Source organism: Nycticebus coucang, chromosome 19, assembly GCF_027406575.1.
Source record: "Nycticebus coucang isolate mNycCou1 chromosome 19, mNycCou1.pri, whole genome shotgun sequence".
NCBI classification, from domain to species: domain Eukaryota; kingdom Metazoa; phylum Chordata; class Mammalia; order Primates; family Lorisidae; genus Nycticebus; species Nycticebus coucang.
This window is the reverse complement of record NC_069798.1, coordinates 28,798,510-28,822,116: the sequence shown is the minus strand read 5'-3', so window position 1 is coordinate 28,822,116 and position 23,607 is coordinate 28,798,510. Positions and strand designations below refer to the sequence as shown.

General features: G+C 42.4%; 1 protein-coding gene across 10 annotated transcripts in view; it reads right to left on the bottom strand.

Moving 5' to 3' along the window:
* The window catches only part of FHOD3 (formin homology 2 domain containing 3), a 584,424-nt gene that overhangs the window by 286,072 nt on the left and 274,745 nt on the right, over positions 1 to 23,607 (bottom strand). For all 10 annotated transcript variants that reach the window (XM_053571099.1, XM_053571100.1, XM_053571102.1 and 7 more), the window contains 2 exons: positions 20,228 to 20,295; positions 11,211 to 11,316 (listed from right to left, as the gene is read on the bottom strand). In XM_053571099.1, coding sequence (XP_053427074.1) covers positions 11,211 to 11,316; positions 20,228 to 20,295 — 174 coding nt within the window. The remainder of the gene's footprint in view (positions 1 to 11,210; positions 11,317 to 20,227; positions 20,296 to 23,607) is intronic.

The following is a 23,607-nucleotide window of genomic DNA, read 5'->3' as shown; positions in this document are numbered from 1 at the left end:
TCTCAGAGCTGGAAGTGCTCTACAAGGGCATCCTGTATACCAGCCCCAACATCCCTAACAGACCATTTGGTCTCTGCTAAAGCATTTCTATTTTCTGTTACTAGTGGTTAGAGACCACACTGCTGCACACCTGTTTGAAATCAATTCAACATTCTAAAAATGCCTAGTATTCTCCCAAAGAACCAAATACCAAATCTAGTGCTCCTGCCCTCACCCCACCTCCCCAGCTGTTGACAGACATTACTAATCAGTTGCAGCGCTCTTTCCTGCTGATGCTGGATGTGGCTTCAGAAGCCTCAGCAGACTGCTCCAGAAAGGCACCACTGATCAATTTATATTGGCATGAGAAGTAAATTCATTTTCCAACCCTATTCTTGTAGCTTGTCTTCAGTCAAAAACCACTCTTTTATAACTTCTACTGATTGTTCCTAGTCTGTCTTTAAAGGCAAAAATGTTACCCCCTCCTCTAAAACAACCCCTTAGTTATGAAATAACTATCTCAACCTCTTCTCCTGCACGTAAGCCCCTGAAGGTTCAAGTCCAAGGACGAGTCTACCTGGGAAAAGAAAGAATAGAGCTTTAATTGTAGGAGTGTCAGGGTGCCCCAGCAGTGTTTCAAGGAACCCTGGGGCCCAGATGGCACCATTGGACACTAGACTCCATGCAATGGACAGGCTAGGCAGTAGCTCTCTTTGAGAACTGGCTCCAGAGTGAGGGCTTCGGGTGAGTTCAGCTTTTAAGGAGCTATGGATAGTAGAATCAGGGTAAAGAAAGCAAACATAATGAGATAATGAAGTTGAGACAAGGAGGATGCTGAGAACAAAAGCAACTAAAAATCCTTTAAATCACACTTGACCTTTATCGTATGATTTCTGTCTGCCCTTTCACGTGTCGTGATCATGCATGCACAGTTCTTAGCATAAAGTCTGCACAGTTCTCAGCATAAAGTCTGTGCTTACCCACAATCACCCACAAAACAATGAGAGCAGGACAGTAATCCCTGGCACAGCTCTGAGGACTCCCCCTCCCACTCATTCATTCTATTTTGGTTTTATTTTTAACCAACTATCTGTTGAACATACCACGAGCAGCCTGGGGCTGTGGCTGCAAAGGCCAGGACAATGCTCCTCCCACCACCAAGGAACACAGAGTCCATCTGTCTCAGAGGTGGATACGTAACTCCTCCACATATAAAGCAGATATAATCCATATTCCCATCTATTTTATCTGTATAAACCATACGATATTTAAAAATCAAGATACACAGCATAGTAGATATATATTGATCTACTGAACTAGCTAAATTATCAATAAGAAAATTTGGGAAATTAGCATTTTTATTTTACTAAGTACCAGAAACAAATCAACTTATGCTATAGTGCTTCAGAACAAGAAGTGGGCTAACATTTCAGGTAAGCAAATTCTGGCTCTCTCAGATTATTAGCATAAGACAGCAGCTTCCTCAAGGGTAGAGACTTTACTTTCTCTGCAGAGGTGCTAACTTTCATCTATTCCCTCACCAGGCAATTTTCACTGAGCTGAAATGTAACTGTCATTAAGGATATCATAGAACAAGAATGAAAAATGCCATGCAAGCGGACAAGTACGGCGCAGGGAATTAGTTGAGCATCTCTGATCCATATTATATGTTCAATGAACATTTATAATCAGTGAGGTTAAGTATTAGGACCAAGGCATGCACAGAGGGCAAAAATACTGGGAGGCCTAGGAAGGTCTCCCAAACGTCCTGATATCTGACCCCCACTCTGAACGGATGAGAAGGAAGCAAAACGTGATGCGTGATCCAGATGAAAAGGGGTGAGCCAGGGCCTTGAAAGCAGATGCTGAGGCCTACAGAAGAGAACAGAACTCTCCCCACTCAGGATCTCAAGAAGGGGGCTGCAGTGGACCCCACAGACACACTAGAGCAGGGCCAACATTGGCTCTACCCACATGGAAGGGCCAGGACTGCATTCTGAGGGTGGAAGGAGCCACCGGAGGATCTCGAGGAGGCCAGATCTGCAATGCAGAAGGTCAACCCACAAAAACAGGGGCAACATGGACCCAAGGGAGGCAGGATCAAATGCAGAGAAACCAGTTAGGAAGCTGGTAGAGCAGCTTAGGAAAGAGCAAATGATGATCTGAACTCAAAAGCTAGAACTGAGGGCCATGCACGGTGGCTAACGCCTACAATCCTAGCGTTCCAGAAGGCAGGTAGGTGGATTGCTTGCACTCAGGAGTTCAAGACCCAGCCTAAGCAAGTGCAAGACCCTGTCTCTAAAAATAGCCAGGCATTGTGGTGCACACTGTCATCCCAGCTACTCGGGAGGCTAAGGCAAGAGAATCACTTAAGCCCAAGAGTTTGGGGTTGCTGTGAGCTATGACAACACAGCACTCTACTGAGGGCCACAAAATAAGACTCTGTCTCAAAAAACAAACAAACCTAGAACTGGAAACAAAAAGAGATGAAAGAGAGTAAAGGATAGAAAAGACCAAACCTGGTGGCTGATTATTACTGAGGGTGAAGGAGAAGTGGGGTCTAGGAGGCTCCAGGAGCCCTGACTCACACAGGACTACCTTTCCTGGAATGAGGAACAGAGCCGTCAAGAGCTAAATGGGGTGCAGTGATGCTGCGTTCAGGTTTGGACATGGTGCACTGGGGATGGAGATACCTGGGGCCCCCTGTTTCCACAGGACTGGAGGCATTGCAGAGTAACTTGGGCTGGGGGTCTTATGCACATGCCTGGCAAAAGCAGCCACAGTGCCAGGAGGCTGGCCTCATCTAGCAAGAGCCCTCAAGACTCCAAAATGCAGGATCTAGGAACACACCAATTGATATTTCTTCAGCAAATCCCAGACAAAAATTAAAATATATAGTTTTAACCCATGCTTGGGCTAGGTTCAAATTTTGCTTATGAAATTTGTTCTATTACAAGCATGGATTTACAAACAGAGATGCTATGAAAGAAGAATACATGTGCCATAATGCTATAGCCAAGCAAATAACAACTGTGCTTCTAACAGGTAGTTTCTCTGGAATAGCCTCCTGAACAAAAGTGAAGGCTCTTTGAGAAGAGAAGAGAAGGCTCATCTTCAGTATGAATAAAGCAGAAAAATTCTGGAACACACAGCCGTGAGATTTGATCATGGAAAATTCCACACTCTGTATAGGAATGGCCAGATAACTATTTTTCTTTCTTCCTTCTCAATATCAAGGAAAAGAGAGAAGACAGCAGCTTCTAGCAGAAATCAAAATTCTAGAGAAATCTTTTTGGCTGAGACTGAGGTAGAAAGGCTTTTTTAAGTGAAGGGTGCAGAGGCATGATCGTACCAGATTGTGAGGATTTTTTTTGGTGTGCAAATTGGCCTGAATGTCTGGACAGATGTGATTCTTTATAGATTCTTTCTACTTAAAGTTCACATTGCATCTAGTCAGTCTATAAATGAGTCAAAGTAAGATTAAATTATGATAATATCAAATTAAATCACACAGTTCTGCCATTTTTGTAGGTTTAAAAAAAAATGGTCAAATGTCAGTAACTTAGTTCAGCCTAACGATGCTCCGGGTTGGAGATATGTTTCCCAGGGCTACCCAAACCATGTATTTCTCTTTATAAATACTGCTCTAGGTGAATATTTCTATTATTACTTAATGCTTACTATACTACAACTTGAAAGAGAAAGCCTTACAAATCATAAACTAAAGTTACCCAGAGACAAGCATTCTCTAATGATAGGAAAAAACACCTTGGAAGAAGGTGAGAAGGAAAACCAAATCATCTTGAAAGCTGGAAGCATCTCCATAGAGAGAGAAACTGGCGGCAAACACCATACTTGCTACTGAATGTGCAGAGAAGCCCAAGCTCGTGGACAGTACCTTTCTGACCACGGTATGTCCCAGCCTTCTCCTACACAGGGCAGAGGAGAAACCAAGGGCACTTGGTTTCATCAAAGTCTGTTTCATCAGACTCTGGCTCTGGAGTTCCCTTGCTTCCTCTGGGCAGGAGCTCCCTAACACTACACCCCCCACACACACACCAGCCTGCTGGGCTCCCACGCACAGCTCTGCAGGCTGAGAGGATGTCAGGGCACAGGCCACCAGCAGTGATGGCTCAGGTAACTCAGCACTTCTGGGAAAAAAATGCCAGTGCCGTGAGAAGCCTCCAAATGACCCTCCCTGCAAATCTACTCAAACAGCCAAATGAGAAGCACAAGTAGACAAGAGATTCTATGAGCCCTGAGATTAAGGTACCCACACCCCACTGGCTTTGGCAGGTCCAAGCAGATACACCACAGTCTGTAGCCAGTCCCATAGTTCACAGAGGCCAATATCCAGCTCTGTCCTCTGGGAAACATGGTGCCACAGAAAATCATGCTGAAGAGCTCTGCAAGTGCACAATATACCCCTGGTCTTAACAGCCAAGGGACAACTGTGAAGTGTGCAGATTTGAGTCAATTTGGGGGCCCTTCTACTTAAATAGGCTGGAAGAAGGAGGACACAGCACAGGTCTCAGCTTGTCTCCAGCCCAATTTTTTAAGAGTGTGCAGGGCTGATGCAAGATTGCACGGGGGTGGCAAGAAAGGCCACAGATGGGACAAAGGACTCAGGGAAGCATTCGTATCCCACACCAACAGCAGCAGCCAAAAGTGACTGGGCCTCCCTCTCTCTCTTCATGCGATACAGGCTGTGGCTTCCCTGCCCTGACCAAACTCCTCAGCAGCATGGCTGGTTTGCCCTGGAGGCCACATCCCCAGCAGTGTGCCAAGTAGGGGTGAAAGAGAGGCCATGCCAAGGTCAGAGCCAGCCAGGACACAGAGAAAATGAGACACCAAAAGCAGAGGTTTCGACAACTATGGAGAGAAGAAAAACAAACAAGTGGCAGAGACTGCGTCCTCCAGCTTTTCCAGCCCTCCCCAGCCCACACCCCACAGGACCTGTGTCAGCTTGAGCTTATAGATTCAACAAATGCCATATTTTCACATCAAATCTCCCAGTTTTAAATACTTGTAATTACTCCAAAATTTTTAAACATGAGACAGAGCAAATAAAGTGCCTGCAGACTCAGTTTGGCCCAAGGTGCTGCCAATTTGTGCCTGCTGCAATGACTTCCCAACAAGAATAGTCCCTGGCACACCCACCCAGTAGGAGAGTGAGTGTCTCCCTCTCTCAGGAGGAGAGACATCCAGGTAGGAAGGACTCTACCCTCAACCCACCTGGGGCTGGGGACGCCAGGACACGATGTCATCCTTGCCAAAGCCTAGCCAGGCAGCTGCTGTGATTAATCCCAAAGCCCATCAGTAAGAGGCAGGTCAGAGGACAGTTCCTCCAAGCCAGGTGGGTGGGACCCAGGGCCTGTGTAAGGAGGTTGAGGAGAGCCAGACTGGGCCCTTCAGTGGAAAAACACAGTAGCCAGGGATCTAACTTTGCCTCAGGAGATGGCAGCTCTCCCCCACTGCTCCCCGTTCCTTACCTTGAACTTGTTTGGTGCCCTCCCTAACCTCTAGTATGAACCCAACCTCTGCCATCCTCCTTTTCTCTAAAACGCCAAAATACAAACTTTTCACTTTTTCTGGGATGGAAGTTATTGGTTTCATTATCATGTGATCATTTTGTCCCACTGCCTTCTCTCAAATGTCATAAAACCTGATATGAGATTTGATTTTGGTGTTATAGGTGCCTACAAAGACCATCTGACCACACATCCTGATCTTCATTATAGGATTCCCCCAGTATGCACAGCATTTAGGGTTGTTTTTTTTTTTTTTCCTCCAAAAGAGGGGAATATAGTAAACTCTGGCTCCAGTTTTTCCAAAAGAGCCTAAAATCTGGACTTTTTAAATGTCAAATCTCCCAAGTTTTAAATGTTGACACATTATGGGGGCAACAAAATACCTGCAATATTCTAATTGGAAAGGGTTGAACTAAACAACTTTTAAGATCTTGTCCATCTTTTATAAAAACTGATAATGATTAAGGTGTTTTATGATTAATTGGCATTTTGCTTTAGACTCAGGGGTGTCCACCTGCAGCACGTGGGCCACATGCAGATTATTTGAGAACCATACTGTTTAACTGTGGTGTTGGACATCATGAAAAGTATGCCTGGACCTTTTGCTCATCAGCTCTCATTAGTGTTTGTTTAATGTGTAGCCGAAGACAACTCTTATTCTTTCAATGTGCAGCAGAAAAAAGGTTGGACATCCTTTTAGGTGAAATGACCAAATCAAATTTCTAGCCCAGGAGATATAGTTGTCCTTGAAGCACAGCCAGAAAGGGCAGCTGGTCTTATTGTTTCTACTCAACTTTTTTCTCTTTTCCCTCTAAAGTATATTGTATACCTGCAGCTTCTAAATATACAAGATGCATGTATTCCAACATGTCAAATGGGCCACTCATTCAGATGTGCCACACAGAGAGCATCAGAGGGACCTACTTCAGGACAGGGTTGTATCTTGGTCTGTCATGCCCCCAAGGGCCTGATGTGGTGCACAGCCCATGGTGAAAATCTCAGTGTCTGTGGAAAGTTTAAGTTCCCAGGAATACACTGGTATAGGTATATTCCCTAAGAATTGTGAGGTACAAAATCCACAGTAGATTTACATTAAATACTGGCTATCCCGAAAAACTTTAGATCATTAGCTGTAACCATCCAAGAATAATAAGTCAGATAAATATTATTCCTATGTGTTGTGCTGTTAAGACCTCTTCCCAGCAGCCTGCTCAAGTTTTTTTTTTTTTTTTTTTTGGAAAGCACTTCGCCACACTGTAGCTCAAACCTATCTTTACCTCTCAGCAGATACATCCTCTGCTGAAAGCAAAGGATGCCTGGGACTTTAAAAAAAAAAAGTTGACAGCACTGAGTTAAAAAATAAAAATGTATTAAGAGTTCTGAAAGCAGATATGGGAACGTATCCACAGAGCTCCTGGAGTACCAGTGTGAAGGGCATACTTCTCCAGACACTCGGACAAGCAGCCTGTCTTACAGTTTGCAATATAGTTTTCAAACTCTGTCTTGACCAGGTCTTGAGGCCCTGGCTACAGGCCTATTAAGTTCCCCTTCTCCAGCAGCACTTTAAGCCCACACCCCAGCCATCTCCCACCCTGGGCTCTCACACCACGCTCACTAAAGATGTCCCAACTGCCCTAGGACACCCGGTGCCTCAGAGCCAGTGCTAAGACCGCTGGCCTGCCCCTCCCTCTGCCCTTGGACAGCACAGTGCAGGTGTTCACTCACAGCCCCCTTCCCCCTGACTCCTGTCCCATTCCTGCACTTCCTGAGTGGCCCATGTGGGGTGTTTTCTCCCCAGGGAACTGTGAGTGACAAAACTGTAAAGCTTTTTCCAGTTTCTCTCTATATATATCTGCATCTGACCTTACCAGGCCCTACCAAAGATAATGTGATTAAAACAAGGTGGGATGAATAAAGAAGCAAGTCATAGGTTGTTCTTGACTGCAAATGTCCATTGACTGCTATCAGCTAAACACAATCTAAAAAAAAAAATCCTACACAAGAAATTCTTCAAAATCACAAAAGGACAATGATTCAATGTGCTAGGAAAAATGATAGCTTCCTCATATAAAAATAGAAGAGCTACACCCCAAGAATTGTCATTTATATTCTTTGGAATTTACTTTCTGGGCACAGGCTTCAGTCAGATACACCAAACTATTCTGATGGTTGGGCATGGGGACCTGGTACCCCAGATCTTCTGACAGTTAGCTGGCAAGGGACAGGCACGCAGGGCATCTCTGTTCTGTGGAAAACAGAACATCTTGCCGTAGCCTGAATGGCAGTGAGCACTTGCTCATTTTCCACATGGTGAACTTTCCAGTTTCCAGTAAACGGACACCACTGGAAAGCAAAACATGAAGGCAAGGCCCTGGGAGTAACAGTAGAAATGTGGGGCCTCCTCACATTCCTGGAAGAGCCATCTACAGCTAGGATCTCACCTCGCTGGCATTTTCTACACAGACAGAGAAACAGCAGGTGGTCGATAAGGCTTTCCCTGGTCACAAGAGGGTATTCAGATAAACATGTAGGAATTGGCGTCTTTCTGGTGCAGGTCAGAGCACTGTCAACTAAACCACTGCGAGCTTCATGAAAAACATCCCCTAAAGTAGAAAGCCTGAAGTTCCCTATGTCAATACCACCTTTCACTGCCAGGAACTACAATTCGCACCACTCACCTTGGGACCTTGTGTAGCCATTAGGTGTAACCTGCCTCTGTACAAGGCTTCCTTCAGCAGCTCACAGGCCATGGGTGGGAAGGCACTAGGCACTCACTGCTGCTCACTAAGAAGGGCTTTCTCAGCCATGCTAATTCCCTCTATGTGACTGGGACTTAGACCTCAAAGTCCACATCTCTCTCTGCTACTTATCCTGTGGAGTCTGGGAAGCCAAATACTCAACTTTTCCAGCCTCCCTTGCAGCTAGAGGGTCATATGATCCCGTTCAAATCCATGTGAGGTCTGAAGAGGGAGGCAGATTCTGACACAATTTTTGCCTTCCTAATAAAAAGGGCTAACCACAGCTGACAGAGCCATCCGCCTGCCCAGGTTCAGATGTAGATAAATGTAGATGCTTGTACCGATGATCACTGTACAGAAATGCACATATATGCTTCTAGACAAGGGTCATAAAAATAAACATATAGATGGTTATTAGTTCTATATAGGTATGTCTCATTTTTATAATATTAAAATGATACATACTTTGAACATTAGTAAAAAAAATATATGGCCCATATGAACCCAATATTCAGAATTATGCAATCCTAGCTATATGTCCTGTCACACAGTTCAATATGTAGACATCCCCATTATACCTGGAAAACAAACTAGAAGAAGTTCTCCCACCCTTATTTCTGTGACTTCCTCCATTCTAAAGTGTTGAGCCAGAATGAACAGAAACACAAGGTTGAGAATCCAAACCCACACGCTCTCTTCAGACAGAAAAATGGCTACAGTCAGATGTAAAACATCAAGACAGAGCTTATGGTTAATTTGTCTGCACATGCCGTAACAGGTTTCATATAAATGTTTGAATTACATAAGAAAGAAGTCTTAAAATTTATCAATAAAGCATCTCTACTGACATCATGTAATTGGGGATCTACCACAAGCCCAGGAAAAGCCTGAATGGGCACAAAAGGAACTGACCCCCAGCCTCCCAAACACTGCCCAGTACCAAGCACAGTGCAGGAAAACATGAGCAAAAGAGCCCTCCTCCCACATGCATCTTTGACATTTATCAAAATGAATGAAAACAACACTGACTTTAAAAACGTCCCTACATTTTTAAATTTTTTTTAAATGAGCCCTAAGTTTTAATTTCTGTTACAGAGGCTCTCAAAGAGATGGGGAAGGGAGAAGGACTTTGAGCTCTGAAGTGCTAGATAACAACATAGAAGATGAGGAATCATTCTCCAGGCACAATAAAATAGCTGAAATGGCCATCATGGTGGCTCACACCTGTAATCCCAGAATTCTGGGAGGCTGAGGTGAGTGGATCCCTTGAGTTCAGGACTTTTGAGACCAGTTTGAGCAACAGATTGCCCATCTCTACTAAAAATAGAAAAAGTAGCTGGGCATTGTGGCAGGTGCCTGTAGCCTCCCAACTACTTGGGAGGCTGAGACAGGAGGATCTTTTGAGCCCCAGAGTTTGAGGTTGCTATGAACTAGGACACCAGAGTACTCTACTCAGGGCATGGAGTGAGACTCTGTCTCAAACAAACAAATAAAAATAGCTGACAGGACTGTTTCAGTTTGCCTGTCTCATTCGATTTGAACCATAAAGATTTTATATTAAATCACACTATTCAGGTATTTTTTCTTTCCTCTAAAGGAAAAGAAAAGGCTTTGAGTTTTCTTTTTCCTTGTATGAACATAAAACAAGCCATTTGTGAAGTCATCAGCACAGACACAGAGGGGATAGCAAAACCTCGACCGGTCTTGACATGCCCCAGAGCCTGGGCACAGCCGCTGTCTGACATAAGGAAGTAACTTTACAAGGTAAAACACTCCTTGACTTCTGGATTTTTTCCAACTGCAAAATGGAAATAATACTGAAGTGTTATCAAATTCCTCTTTTGATAGTTCAAAATTGTTAGCAACAATTTCATATGGCTCGGCGCCTGTAGCTCAAGGAGGTAAGGTGCCAGCCACATACACCAGAGTTGGCAGGTTCAAATCCAACCCAGGCCTGCCAAACAACAATGACAACTACAACCAAAAAGTAGCCAGGCGTTGCAGCAGGCGCCTGTAGTCCCAGCTACTTGGGAGACTGAGGCAAGAGAATCGCTTAAGCCAGGAGTTGAAGGTTGCTGTGAGCTGTGATGCCACAGCACTCTATCCAGGGTGACAGCTTGAGGGTCTGTCTCAAAAAAAATAAAAATAAAAAATTTCATATGGTCCAACCTAATAATTTTGCCCTGCCTATTCACAGATTCTTTTTTTAAGCAGGATCACATAAAATTATTTACATAAAGGTGCACAAAAAAATCCTCAACTATAGAAGGACCATTAACTTTATGAAGTGGACCAGAAATCAGTGCTTGAAACTCCACACATGCATTACTTCATAAATGAAATTAGAGAGGCAACTTTCAGAATCACTCTTTAAAATGCAAGCTCTTGAATCCACTCCAGACCTACCGAATCATGTGCACATCTGACAAGAGCTGTAGGTGATAACTTATATGGGGGGAAATATTTCTTCCCAAAACATAAATGAGGCTCCTTTGGTTTGAGATGGATTTCTGCTGAGATGTAGGCTCTCCCCCAGCCCATTTAGTGGGTCCCCCTCCTCACCAAATACGAAAGGTTATAAAGGGCCCAGTAAGCATTGTGTGATCTTTTCCTCCCAGGGAAAGTCAGTAACATTCCCTGTCATTAAAGACTAGGAATTGATAAAACCTGATGAAGATATCTTTGGCTGAAAGGTGGGTTTTTTTTGGTTTTTTGTTTTTTTTTTTTTTTTTGCAGTTTTTGGCCAGGGCTGGGTTTGAACCCGCAACCTCCAGCATAAGGGGCCGGTGCCCTACTCTGTTGGACACAGGCGCCACCCTGGCCAGAGGGTTTTTGTACCATCTCATCCATGAATCCAAGTCTTTTTAAAGGCTCAGTATTTAAGTTCCTGGCAGTGAACCCAGAGCCCCACCTTGCAGCTCGGGCGGGGCTGGGGGGCTGCTGCAGCCCCAACAGGACTTACCCCTCAGGATGTAGTTCTGGTGGTTCTGATCAGCCTCAGCTCCCACCTTGATCAAACATGTCAGCCCTTCAGCCACTACAAATTCATGCACCAAATCCTTGTCATCCTGGCAGGGAACAAAAAAAGAAAAAGACTTCAAATACTGTCCCTGTCCATCTTCCATCCCAGCTGTTAAAACTGAGTACAAGCCTTTGAAGTCAGAATGGCCCCTGAAGATGGCTCGGCTCTATTCAAATGAAGCATCTTCACTGTTGCCAGAGGAATTTTACAACCAGTCTTCACATCATGCCAAAGACCAATTACTGCCTTTGGGTAATTTAATAAAGATAAGGAAAATGAATTGCCTGACAATCAGAAATATTTATAGCAGTTTGTTTTTCCTTCTTCAAAAATTACCAGCTCCACTCCCTTACAGGGGGTAGCGGGGTGGGGGTGGGGGGCGCAAGAAACTTGCTAATTTTTAACTACAGGAAACATTTGATTGCAACCAAAGACTCAAAGCCACACTCCTGTGTTCCAAAGACAGTAAGGATAGCGGTTACAAAAAGGGTCTTGCAAAGGCTTTCAGAGAACTTAAGGAAGCAGTTTCTTCCCCTCCAGGACAAACAGGGAAGTAACACAGGGCCTCGGTCAGCTTGCAGACCCAGTCACCGAAGACCGGACCTGGAAGTCTCAGGGGTCATTTAATCAGGTGGTTCTCAGTGAGAGTCTCCAGACTTAGCAACTGGCAGAGAGGGGCAGGACCAGCAGCATCACCTGGGAGCTTGTTAGGCGCTGCCTGGACCCACTGAATAGGAAACCCTAGGGAGGCCCGCTATGTGTTTATCAAGCCCTCCAGGTGATCCTGAGTGTTACCGTGGCTTTCACCCCTGGCTCCTTCACATTAGAACATCTAGAGAGGCTTTAAAAAGAAACAGGAAGCAGGACCCTACCCAGATGGATTTAATCATAATTTCTGGGGAGAGACTAAGGCTATTGTTACTACATTCCCCAGGAAATCCTAAAGGGTAGCCCTCCTTCAAGAACTATTGATCTCATGTTAACTTGTCTTTACAGATAAAGACACTAAGACTCACAAGTGGCCAAAAAAATAATGCAGCCAAGATCACTTAACTATTAATACATCCATCCAGCCCCCACACCCAATTATTTTTTCTAGGTACCAAGTTCAGTGGAGTTCTTATGAGAGGGATTTTTCCACCACTCTTTTCCTCAATCAAGATTTCCTGAACTGGACAGTGTCTTGTCTCAAAAGAAGTTAGCATAAGGCTGGAACATTCATCTTAAATTATCAACAACAGAGCAAAAATAAAAAACCTCAGTGATGTAAACAGCAGAAATCTTAATGGAATAATGAAAGGTTATTTTTGTAGGAATAGTCAGCAACCATGGCTTATCTCCAAAAGAGAAAAATAATTTAGATGAACTGGCATAATTCTCTTCCTACACGAAATAAGCCCCCCCCCTTATTTCAATGTTATGGCCTTTTCCAATTATATGGATGGAGGACAAGGTACATGTGCACAGGCTCAGCGAAGGTTCCCTTTGAACCAAGAAAGCACTCCGTAGGGTCGGAGCTGGCTCTGGGGGAGGGTGGGTGAGCGATGCTTGCGCCCTGAAAGTAATGAAAGACAGCTGTGTTAACTCAGACTTTAAGATAATCATTGCTTTGGAAGAAAGAGAAAATGGGACAATATCATGAGTTTTTGGAAAATTACTTTACACTCATATGTATAAAGGAAATAAAAAAATAATTCTCTCTCCATCCATATCCTTTTCCACCAGCATATGTGAAAAGTGAACATTCAGATGAGCTCATGTCTAGTCAGAAAGTTTTTCCAAGCATGTAACAAATGTTTATTACTTTAACTAAAACTAGATTCACACATGACTTCATGGTGAAAAAGTGAGAACAAGCTCTCAAGAAACCACTCAAGCTAATCACTAATATTAATATACCAGAGAAGTGACTGTCTGGCAGAGGCATTTGGAAAAAACACTGGATAGGCGAGACAGTGTTTATAAAAATAATTCAGAACATTAACTAAAATTTATGCACATATGTAGATAAGGCACTTAGGAAAGAAACATTTATGGAAATGTGGAGAAAATCTTCCACATTAGCAATACACTAGATTTTAAACATATATCCTAAAATATGTAAGCATTAATAAATGATTTTTAAAACATTTTCAGACTAGTATGAAATCAAAATGTTAGCACTGGCAGGTAAGTGCTTATTGCTGCATTTCAGAATTTCCTATAATATTGGTTCCAGAAATTGGTTAACCTTTCATCTTTTCTTAATGCCCATTGGTGAAGGACTATTCAACTCAATCTAGATGATTAATGGCTGTTTTTTTCAGGCCATTACAGTCTAGTTTGAAAAAGAACCTCCATGCCTAGAAAACACGATGGAGACACCGACCCATGGTGTGGAAGGTGGTGATCTATGCCCCAGACAGCCCACCGCCTGTGTAATCCAGCTAATCCCCCAAGCACTGCTGCCCGTGGCTGAGTGCTGTTTTGTGCACATGTGTGTGGTCCTCTAAACAGACTATAAACTTTTTGTAACAAGCACCTTCTTCCTTGCCTACACAGTGCTAACCAGGCTGCTCAAAATTATTTGTATAATGAATAAATAGTAGAAATGAAGGTCCTGGGAAATTAGAGAACTTATACTATGGAGTGAGCTTGACTGAAGGGACATACAAGAGTCTAAACATGTTTATTTTATGACCTTTCTTAATTTAGAGAACTTCAAACATACACAAAAGATGACAGAATAGTCTAATGAGCCCCAGGCACCAGTCATTCGTAAGAATCTTGTTCCATCGATCATACTACCCTCTTCACTGCCATATTAACTGGAAGCAAACCATTTAATTTAATCCACAAATATTCCAATATGTACTACTAATAAAATGTAATACTTTTAAATATTACCAAATGTCCAGTCACTGATCAAATTTTCAATTGTTTGATAGATACAGTTTTTTATAGTTTGCATTAGGGTCCAAGTCAGAGCCTTACATGGCAATTCGTTGATAGGGCTCAAACATCTTTTAACTCATAGATTAACTCCCTATCTTTTTTTTTTTTCCTTGAAATATGTATGTTGAGGAAACCAGGTCATTTGTTCTGAAGAATATCCCACAGTTTGGATTTTATTGGTACATCTCTCTGGTGCTGTGTGACACATGCCTCTGTCCTGGATCATTTATAAATTGGTCATTGCATATAAAGCCATGACCATATCCAGGGGTTTTGTTGCCCTGACCTGTCATCAGGGATAGTCTGTATTTCCACTGGGAGGGTGTGTCTCATTTCTACCAGGTTAGCAGCTCCCGATGCTCACCACACAGAGTCATTAATTCATTTGGGGATGTTTCTTTCTTACTAGCTAGAACATTTCTACAAACAAGACCTTCTCTCAAGTACTGTTGGATTATCCTAAAGTTCATATATGAAAAGGAAAACTAAATGTAAGATTCTAAAACACAATTTTTCAAAATAGTGAGTTGGTTACTAGCATTTTCTCCTAATAAGTTATTCATAGTCCGCTAGCATCTTCTTTTTACCAATCCATAGTATTTTTTTAGTATCATTAAAAGCTCATCAATTCAAACTTACGTGTTTCAATCCATGACAAATATCACCCTTATTCATGTTACTGTCCCACCCAGTCGTTTGCGAGAGACCCTTCAGTTTGCTTCTTTCAGCAATAATCCTAATACGTATTTGACAGCTTTCTTTCTCTCTGTATAAAATGTTCCAAGTTTATTTTAATATTTTCCTACTCTAGACTTGGAATCAGCCACTTCTCCAAGGAGCTCTGACTTCTTTTGGTGTTCAGACCATAATGTCATTGCTAGCAGTGCTTTTTGTGAATTAAATGATTATTGCTTCTAGTTCTTTTCAATGAACAAAGCTAGAAATACGCTTATTCATGTGTTTGTTTAGGATAATATACCCCATGGGTTCATTCTGCTACCTCCAGTTAAATTCAGGAATACAGAGTTTTTAAGAACCCTAATCTTTAAGAATCCTAAAAGTGACAAAATTGGAAGATCTCTCTCTCTCACACACACACAGTCACAGAGCAGTAATGACACCAGCACCACAAATACAATTACTAGAACAGTTTTGTTGTTGTGGAGTTTGGGTGGTTCCTTTCGTCCTCAGCATATGTCCTACAAAGGTTCACAAAATTACAGCATTTTATAGTTAGTTGGAAGAGCTCCTGTCTGTGTGGTTCTGCCATCAACTGGATACTCAGAAGGGAAAGGAGTCCAAGCTGAGTGGCAGAGGGACTGAGTGAGGTAGGAGGAGGTGCGGCATGAATGTGGCCCTCTTATGCACAGAGGCCAGCCTATCTGCACTCGGGGATCTGAGCTTCAGAGGAGACATAGCGGAAGGTGAAGAAGTTTTGTTTTGTTTGGCTAAGTAATAGGAAGATACGATAGATACATCTGAAGTGGAGCATTGAGACAATTAGTCTGTACAGCATTCACTAAGTTAGAGACAGTAAAGACTGAGGTCAAATACATCTGCTAGAAGACAACTCAATGTAGCCTATCTATTCATGTTTTGAAGTGGTACCAGACACTACGCCAGGCACCAAAGACAGACCAGGTGCTGAAACCCATCTAGTAAGCATACAGACTTTTGGTCTAGGCAAACAGCATGTCCTGCAGCATCTTAATTTCTATCTGAGAATCACCAATCCAATGTGCTTGGGACCAGGAGTGTTTCAGATTTTAGATTTTTTTTGGATTTGGGGATCTTTGCATATGCATGAGCTGGAACCCAAGTCTACACATAAAATTCACTTATGTTTCATATATACTTTTTATATGTAAGCTGAAGGTAATTTTATATAGTATTTTTAGTAATTCTGTAAATGAAACGAAGTTTACATACACTAAATCACCAGGAAGCAAAGGTGTCACTATCTCAGCCACCAAGTAGACAATACGGTTGTTTGGCATCACCATCATTGCTAACTCTGAATTTGTTTGCTACTGATAAGTAATCATTTTCTTACATTTATTTACACATGAGTACTTAACAGTAAGAAATATGGCATACCATTAAAACAGTGAAAAAGTAACATGCTCAGGGTAACTAAGTGGCACAGTAGTGCCAGCAGAATACCTGGATCAGCTGCCAAACAGCAGCAAACAGCAGGTTTCAGTCTCCATGCTGTGATTAAAAAGTTACTGTACACTCTATTGTTCTAGGTGAAAAGAAACAGCAGCAGCAGTTGAGGGACCAGGAAGTAGTCCTCTAAGGATGAGGAGGAATTATGCTGGATGGCTTTTTTTAATGTTTTATCCAAAGTCATCTGCCCCATCAACAACAGCTTTTGCCTTAGAAGTCTCTCTGATTGTACAAGTATAAGCTGACATGATTTCCTGTTCTGTTATAAATGCACACTGCTCCAGTATTTCAATAACCCCCTCATATATTTTCACCATGCTGTCTAGAGGCACTTTTTCTGTAATGTTAATATCATCTTATCACTATTATCATAATCATCTTGATTCGGAACTATTTCTGTTCTTTCATCAGTCAATGAATCAAACAATCACAGTTTCATTATCCAAGTTCAAAACTTCCTTGATGTCCACTTCTCACTTACTAAAAGACTCTGAGGGTATTTTTTGCCTATGTAATGAGATCAGACATCGTTTTTCCCTCACTTGATACCTGAAATCCTTCAAAGTCATCACTTTGTTCATCATGATCACTAAACACACGTGCAGGCCAGGGCTTGTGCCAGGCAAGCAAAACTATGTCTCTAGTCACTGTGTTCAAAGTGTTGGCAACAGAATATATAACATCTTTCACACTAAACTCATTTTGAAAACCTCCCCCTACATACCTCTGTTCATGGCTGCTAGCATGCTGTTCCCAAAAATGTGTTTGTATTTACTCTTCATTGATTGAAGGATAATCTGGTCACATGGCTGAATTAATGAAGTCATATTTGAGGGAAGTACATGGTATACACATTATTTTTGGATGAGAGTTTCAGCTGGAGGACAAGCAGAACAGTTGTCAAGGAATAGCAAAATCTTGCAGTCTTCATTCAGTCCAGCTTCCCTGAAGTGAGCATGAGACTCTGGCACAAAATGTTCATAAAACCAATCAGAAAAGCTGTCCCTGGTGATCTATTCCTTTTTATTAGAGTAATTGGCTCATAAGAAATTCAATCCTTGAAAACATCAAGGACGCAAGCTTTAGTTTACTGCACCAAGACTATACTTATGTATGTTGGCTTCATTAGCACATCCTGACAGTTATTCTGTCCTTGGCATCCTTAATTTCTACACGGGCTGTCTTATCACCTGTCATCAGTATCTTTCGGAGCTATAATGTCAAAAAAAAATAATGTTTAATCGGCATTACAGACTTGTTGTGGCATGGGATTTTCATCAGCAGGGACCTTGGCAAATGTGTCGATGAACTTCTCCCGTTTCGTGAGCAGCAGATACTTTATCACCAAAATCTTTTAAAATGCCATCTCTTTTCTTATATTTTTTCAAGAAGCCCATTGGATATTCACATTCAATTTTCAACTTGTGGCAAGCCTTTACTTGTTTCATGATTCGCACCCCATTATGTGGCATGGACTCACTGCAATGTTGACAGATCCACTCCTTGAGTACATGATTGAGATCTTCGTTTTCAGCTTCATGCAGTGTTTTTCTATTTTTCATTAACTTCTGTTCACCCCTTTCAGCACAGATCTTAGTTTATTCTCTGTTTCTTGAGCTCATAGACGCCAGTCATTCTAACACCATGCTCTTCTGCAGGGTGCTTCACACTCCATTTTATCTAAGTCTGACATTCTGTGCTAAAGATAAACACAAATGCTTCCTCTTTGTCTTATTACTGTTACCAATGTGGGTATTTTCAGGCCTTTCGTGACATTTTCAACAATATCTTTACACCAAAGAGCAGAGAATATGCAAAAGAAGACCACAGTAAGTAATGCATGAAGGTCTGGGCCCCATGTGGGGCACAGTGAGGAGCCCACATTTGGTGTGTCTGACCTGCACGTATGCCATTTTATCACCTTTTGTGGGTGTGCTTGTATTGAGGAAACTGGAAAATATACAGCTCAGCCAAGGGGGGAATAGTAGGTTTTTCTTAGGGATGTTTAAAAAGCTATGTGTTGTGCACCTGCATTTTGTTGCCATCCGCCATGTGGGGTCAGGTGTGAAATTTTCCACTTGTGGCATCATGTAGGCACTCAAAAATTTATATTTTGGAGCATTTTGAATTTTGGATTTTTGATTTAGGCATGTTCAACCTGTACTAGAGGCAATCACAACATACTTTAAAAACTACTGAGAGGGACCTTGACTAAAGTGTGGGGTTATTTTTGAAGAGGATCCCTAGAAGAAGGAAATATGAGGAAAAAGAGATAAAGAGAGTGGGTGTGGGATGGCAAAATATTTGGGGATAAAAGCTATACTTCCAGGGACAAAGGTGAAGACAAAGGGCATGCCTTACTCTTGGTGTACGATTGCAGGAGGAACTTAGGATGTGGCCAAGGAGAGAGGTGGGCAGCAGCAACAGAGGCCAGATCAACAAGGACTTAAGAAATTCAGCTGTAAGCCAGAAGGCAACATGGAACCAGCAAGATGGTAACTCCCTCAACTCCTTCTGGGGGGAAGCTAAGAATGGACAGAGTTGGGGAAGACCAAATGCAGGTGGTGCTGTGAACAGCTGTTGCAATTTCCCAAGTCAGAGTAGGACAGTCCTCACCAAGGCATGCTTCTAAACCTCAAGGGATTGCTGAGATATACTGTGTGACAGGCCAAAGGTACACCAGGAACAAACTCATGGCTGTCAGATGAAAAGGGGACTCATTCTCCATGAATATCAACAAGAAGAAAAATTTTATTCTGCAAAAAACAAAAAAAAAAAAAAAAAAAAAAGTGCCATGATTGAATAAGTTGAAGGAAGATGGGGATGTGAACACGCAAACAGGATGGATTTTTGGTCTGCCTTTTTGCTTATTCCCTCTCAGACAGGTAGAAATCCACTCTGGCTAGAACTATCACTGACAAAATATTTTAAGGATGTAGATAAGATGGGAACTGAGGGGAGAGAGATTATACCCTTGAATCAAAAATCATAACAAAAAGGAAACAGGAACCTAAATAAGCCTAATACAAAAGCCATCTTCACCCTGATCCACCTCCTGGCTCTGCCCTCTGCAGTCTCATGGGAGTGATCATTTTGGGACTTGTCGGCATCCCTGTCCTAGCCCACTTCACTATGCTGGTAACTTTCTCGGGATAGGATGGAGGGAAGGCCTAAGAGGGAAAGATAAAAACAGAATAATCAAAGAGAGATTTACAGAGGTGTATGAGGTGGTACACCTATTATGTCCACAATAGCACGCTTCGTAACAGCAAACCTCAGAAAGTAACCAAATCATCTGCCAACAGAAGAATAACAAAACTTTACTTATGATTCATTCATACAGTATAATTGTCAATCAGAGCTACAGTCACACTACATCTCTTCCACTCTCAGTAAGTAAGCTAAAGTAGGAGATATATATATATATATATATATATATAAAAGAATATCCCATATTGTTAAATATCTACCATTATACACACAAACATGCATGCATATGATGAATTCCAAATTCAGCATTCCGTAGAGGGAACCTGAAAGCGGGATGGGAAAAGGTTGACTGGTAATGGGGAGAAGAACCCAGATCCTTAATCATATCTTTCATATGCTTTTCTATAAAAAAAAATTATAAGTCAATTTAGAAAAAATTGTTATAATTTGATAAAGTTGTCTTTATTTTTTATTATGTTTGAAATATACGATATGGTAAAAAGTAAACTCAGCTGATAGTCTGATCGAATTTATATTATAATCTAAAGAGAGAGTCCTTTTTGTAATAAGTATAAGCTTGTGTGTATCTGATTGAATAGCAATGTGAAAACAGGACCTAAGTGTACTTTTTTTTTCCTATTTACCTGAAATATCTGCTTCAGGGAGAAAAGGGCCCTTCTTAAATCTCGTCCACTGGAGTTGTAAAGTTTTTCTGAAATAAAGAATACAACATGTAAAATTAATTAAACTGACTCAACAGATGGTTAAAAACAGAGTGGATATGAATGGTTAACAGGACACCCACTGGCAAGGTCACTAAAGCACATCCACTTTCCTAGGACACAGGCTTCACCCCAGACAGCATAGAAGAAGTTTCATTCAGATGTGGCCTGTTACAGGTAGCAGAGAGATGGGTGTGTGAGTTGTGGAGATGTCGTCCATCCTCCCTCTCTTCAGATTCGTTTCCCATTGTTCACAGACTCTTTCTGGTTTGTGAACTATTTCCATTTAATGGCCAAGTATACCCAGAAAATTAACACAAGACTCACTCCTCCCTTGCCTCACGGGCACCATCCCCGAGCTTTGTGTACCTCCCTTTCCCTGGGGGGGGGTCTCTCCAGTGCTCTTCTGGGCCTGAGCCCAGGCAGTAGAGGAGACCAAGGTGGCAACACAGACTGACTCACTCCCTCTAGCCACATGACTGCCTCAGCTCTGCCTGGGCCTGGATTCTCAATCATGTTCAAGATGGTCCTGCACCTGTACAAGGCAGGTGGAGGAGCCCCCGCCTTGGAATTGTTTGGCTCGAGAATTCCACTATTCTGTCATACCACTGTGTTCGGCTGGTCACATTTTACATGTGCTAGTCAGGCCAGGCCTCATGAAGGAGGTGAATGTGAAAGAGGACCTGCCCCCAGAGATCACCACACAGCGGGAGACACAGATGAGTATGCCACAATCACGGGTCGCATAAAGATACACAGGAGGGAGAGCGCAGTTCTGCTGGTGTGTGCAGGGCACCAGGGAGCATGGATCCTGCTCATCCTCCCAGCACCCACGCTTGACCAGCTCAGGAGCACGGGGTTACATTCCTAGCGTCAGATACCAGCCCTCCCCACAGAAATCATCCAACACAGATTAACTGGGCACCTGCTGGTGACTGTTCTAAGCACTGCAGATACAATAGTGAATAACGGCATTAATGCGAGCAAACACTAAATAAACAGACTGCCTGTGTTGCAAACCTGGTGTCACCACCTACTAGCTATGTGACCTTGAGCAAAATGCTTTACCTAAGTCTTCAATTCTCCATCTGTAAAATGGGAATTGACAATATTAAATTTAGAGGAAAATTGTTTCTGCGTTATATCAAAAATGTATGTATATGACACTGGGATGCAAACTCATTTAAAATGTTTAGACAGAATAAAAGCTTTCAAAGCAATGTCATGCTGTTGGCTGACCACCTCAAGCTTCATTTCTATCCTGCAGAGGATGAGGGGCACAGCCATGCTCGCCTCTCATGTAAGTGTCATGAAAGGGCAGGGAAAACATAGACCTGGAAGAATTTGAAGAAGTCTGGTTACAAGAAGCATATGTCCTATTCTCACAAATACATGGGAGCTAAGTATTAAAAACAAGTGGGTTTCATGGAGATGGCAGAATGACGGTTACTAGAGGACAGGAAGGGGTGATGGGAGGCAGAGGGGAGTGGAGATGGCTAATGGGTGCAAAAACATAGTTAGATAGAATGAACAATATTTGATAGCACAACAAAGTGACTACAATCAACACTAAGTTGGGTATACTTTAAAATAACTAAAAATGTAGAAATAGAATGTTCCTAACACACAAAAATGTTAAATGTCTGAGGTGATAGATAACTCAATTACCCTGGTTTGATTCATTCACATCGTATGCCTATATCCAAACACATGTACCCTATAAAGATATACAATTATTATACACCTATAATAATTTAAAATTAAAAGAAGTATATGCCTGCTTTGCAACATTGCCCTCTGACAAAGACCGGAAGGGCCAGATGAAAACAACCACCTAATGGCATCACCGCCCCATTTAAACCCTGCAGTAGCTGCCCACTACAACTAGAATGAAATCCAACATCTTACGCATGGCCTGCCAAGCCCTTGGTTGGGCAGCTCTGGCCCCCACCCTTGCTGTGCTGCAGACACCGTGGTCTCCTCTCAGATCCTGGGATAGGCTGAGCTCCTTCAGATTCATGACCTATACACACAGCTGATAAGTAGCAGAGGCCGAAGGCATGATCCTGTGGGTTTGTGATCTGGCAGGGTGGGGTGGTATATGAGCCCAAGGTCTCCTTATGGTTTAACCACTATGGAATCCATACTTCTGAACATGATATGCAGTCTGCAACACTTACTCTCTCACTCAAGAGCCTTCAGAATGAGCTTGTATCACCTTCCTGAAAACAAGGAGTACAGAAAGTTCCAGAAAAGTCAACTATCCCCAAACTGAACATCTAATTCATCTCGGCCCATAGGAAACAAAGCCCTGGTGATTCTCAAGCTGATGTCTAAAATCAATGTGTGGCCTCAAACTATGAGTAATAAACAGTGAGTTTCCCACTGGAGTAGCACCCTGGGCTCTGGGATGATCACGTCTTCCATATTTCACAGGTAACATCTAGGAATCCTCAAATCCCAGAGAAGCAGACTCTGTTTTATGCCAATACCATTTCTAATAAATAATGAAACTATCAGATGGAAGCACAGGCTATGTACACCCTGAAGAGGTAGGCCACTTAATCTCTTCCAGGAACAATACTGGTAGAAGATAGTCAAGTCCAAGTACCTGTTTAAAAGGCAGTAAGAAATCAAAAGGCAGCTAGGCACGGTGGCTCACACCTGTAATCCTAGCACTTTGGGAGGCTGAGGTGGATAGATCACCTGAGTTCAGGAGTTGGAGACTAGCCTGAGCCACAGTGAGACTTCATCTCTAAAAATAGCTGGGCGTTGTGGTGGACGCCTGTAGTCCCAGCTACTTGGGAGACTGAGACAAGAAGACTGCTTGTGCCCACGAGTTTGAGGTTACTGTGAGCTATGACACCATGGCACTCTACTGAGGGCAACAAAGTGAGATTCTGCCTCAAAAAACAAAAGAAAAGAAATCAAAAAGCTTACAGTAGACTTCCTGCTTAAGGATCACTGAAGGACAAGCTTTAGGTGTTTTTTTTTTTTTTTTTTTTAGGTGTTTTGAAGTTCTGTTGTTAAGTCCACTCTCATTTTGGATTGCTATGGTTTCTTGGTGCATTGACATTTATATCTCTCTTCATTGCTGGCAATATCTTGCACATACAGTTGCATCTTGTTTTCTATTCAATCTGACAACCTGTCTTTTAATTGGAATCAATGCACTGTATTTACATCACAATTGATTCCTTGGTGGCATTAGAAGCAAAGACCTAAGGGACTTTAATAAGAAATACCCTTCTACAAATCCCAAAAATATCTTCCAGGGTGCCCCCAAATTCTCCTCTTCCTTG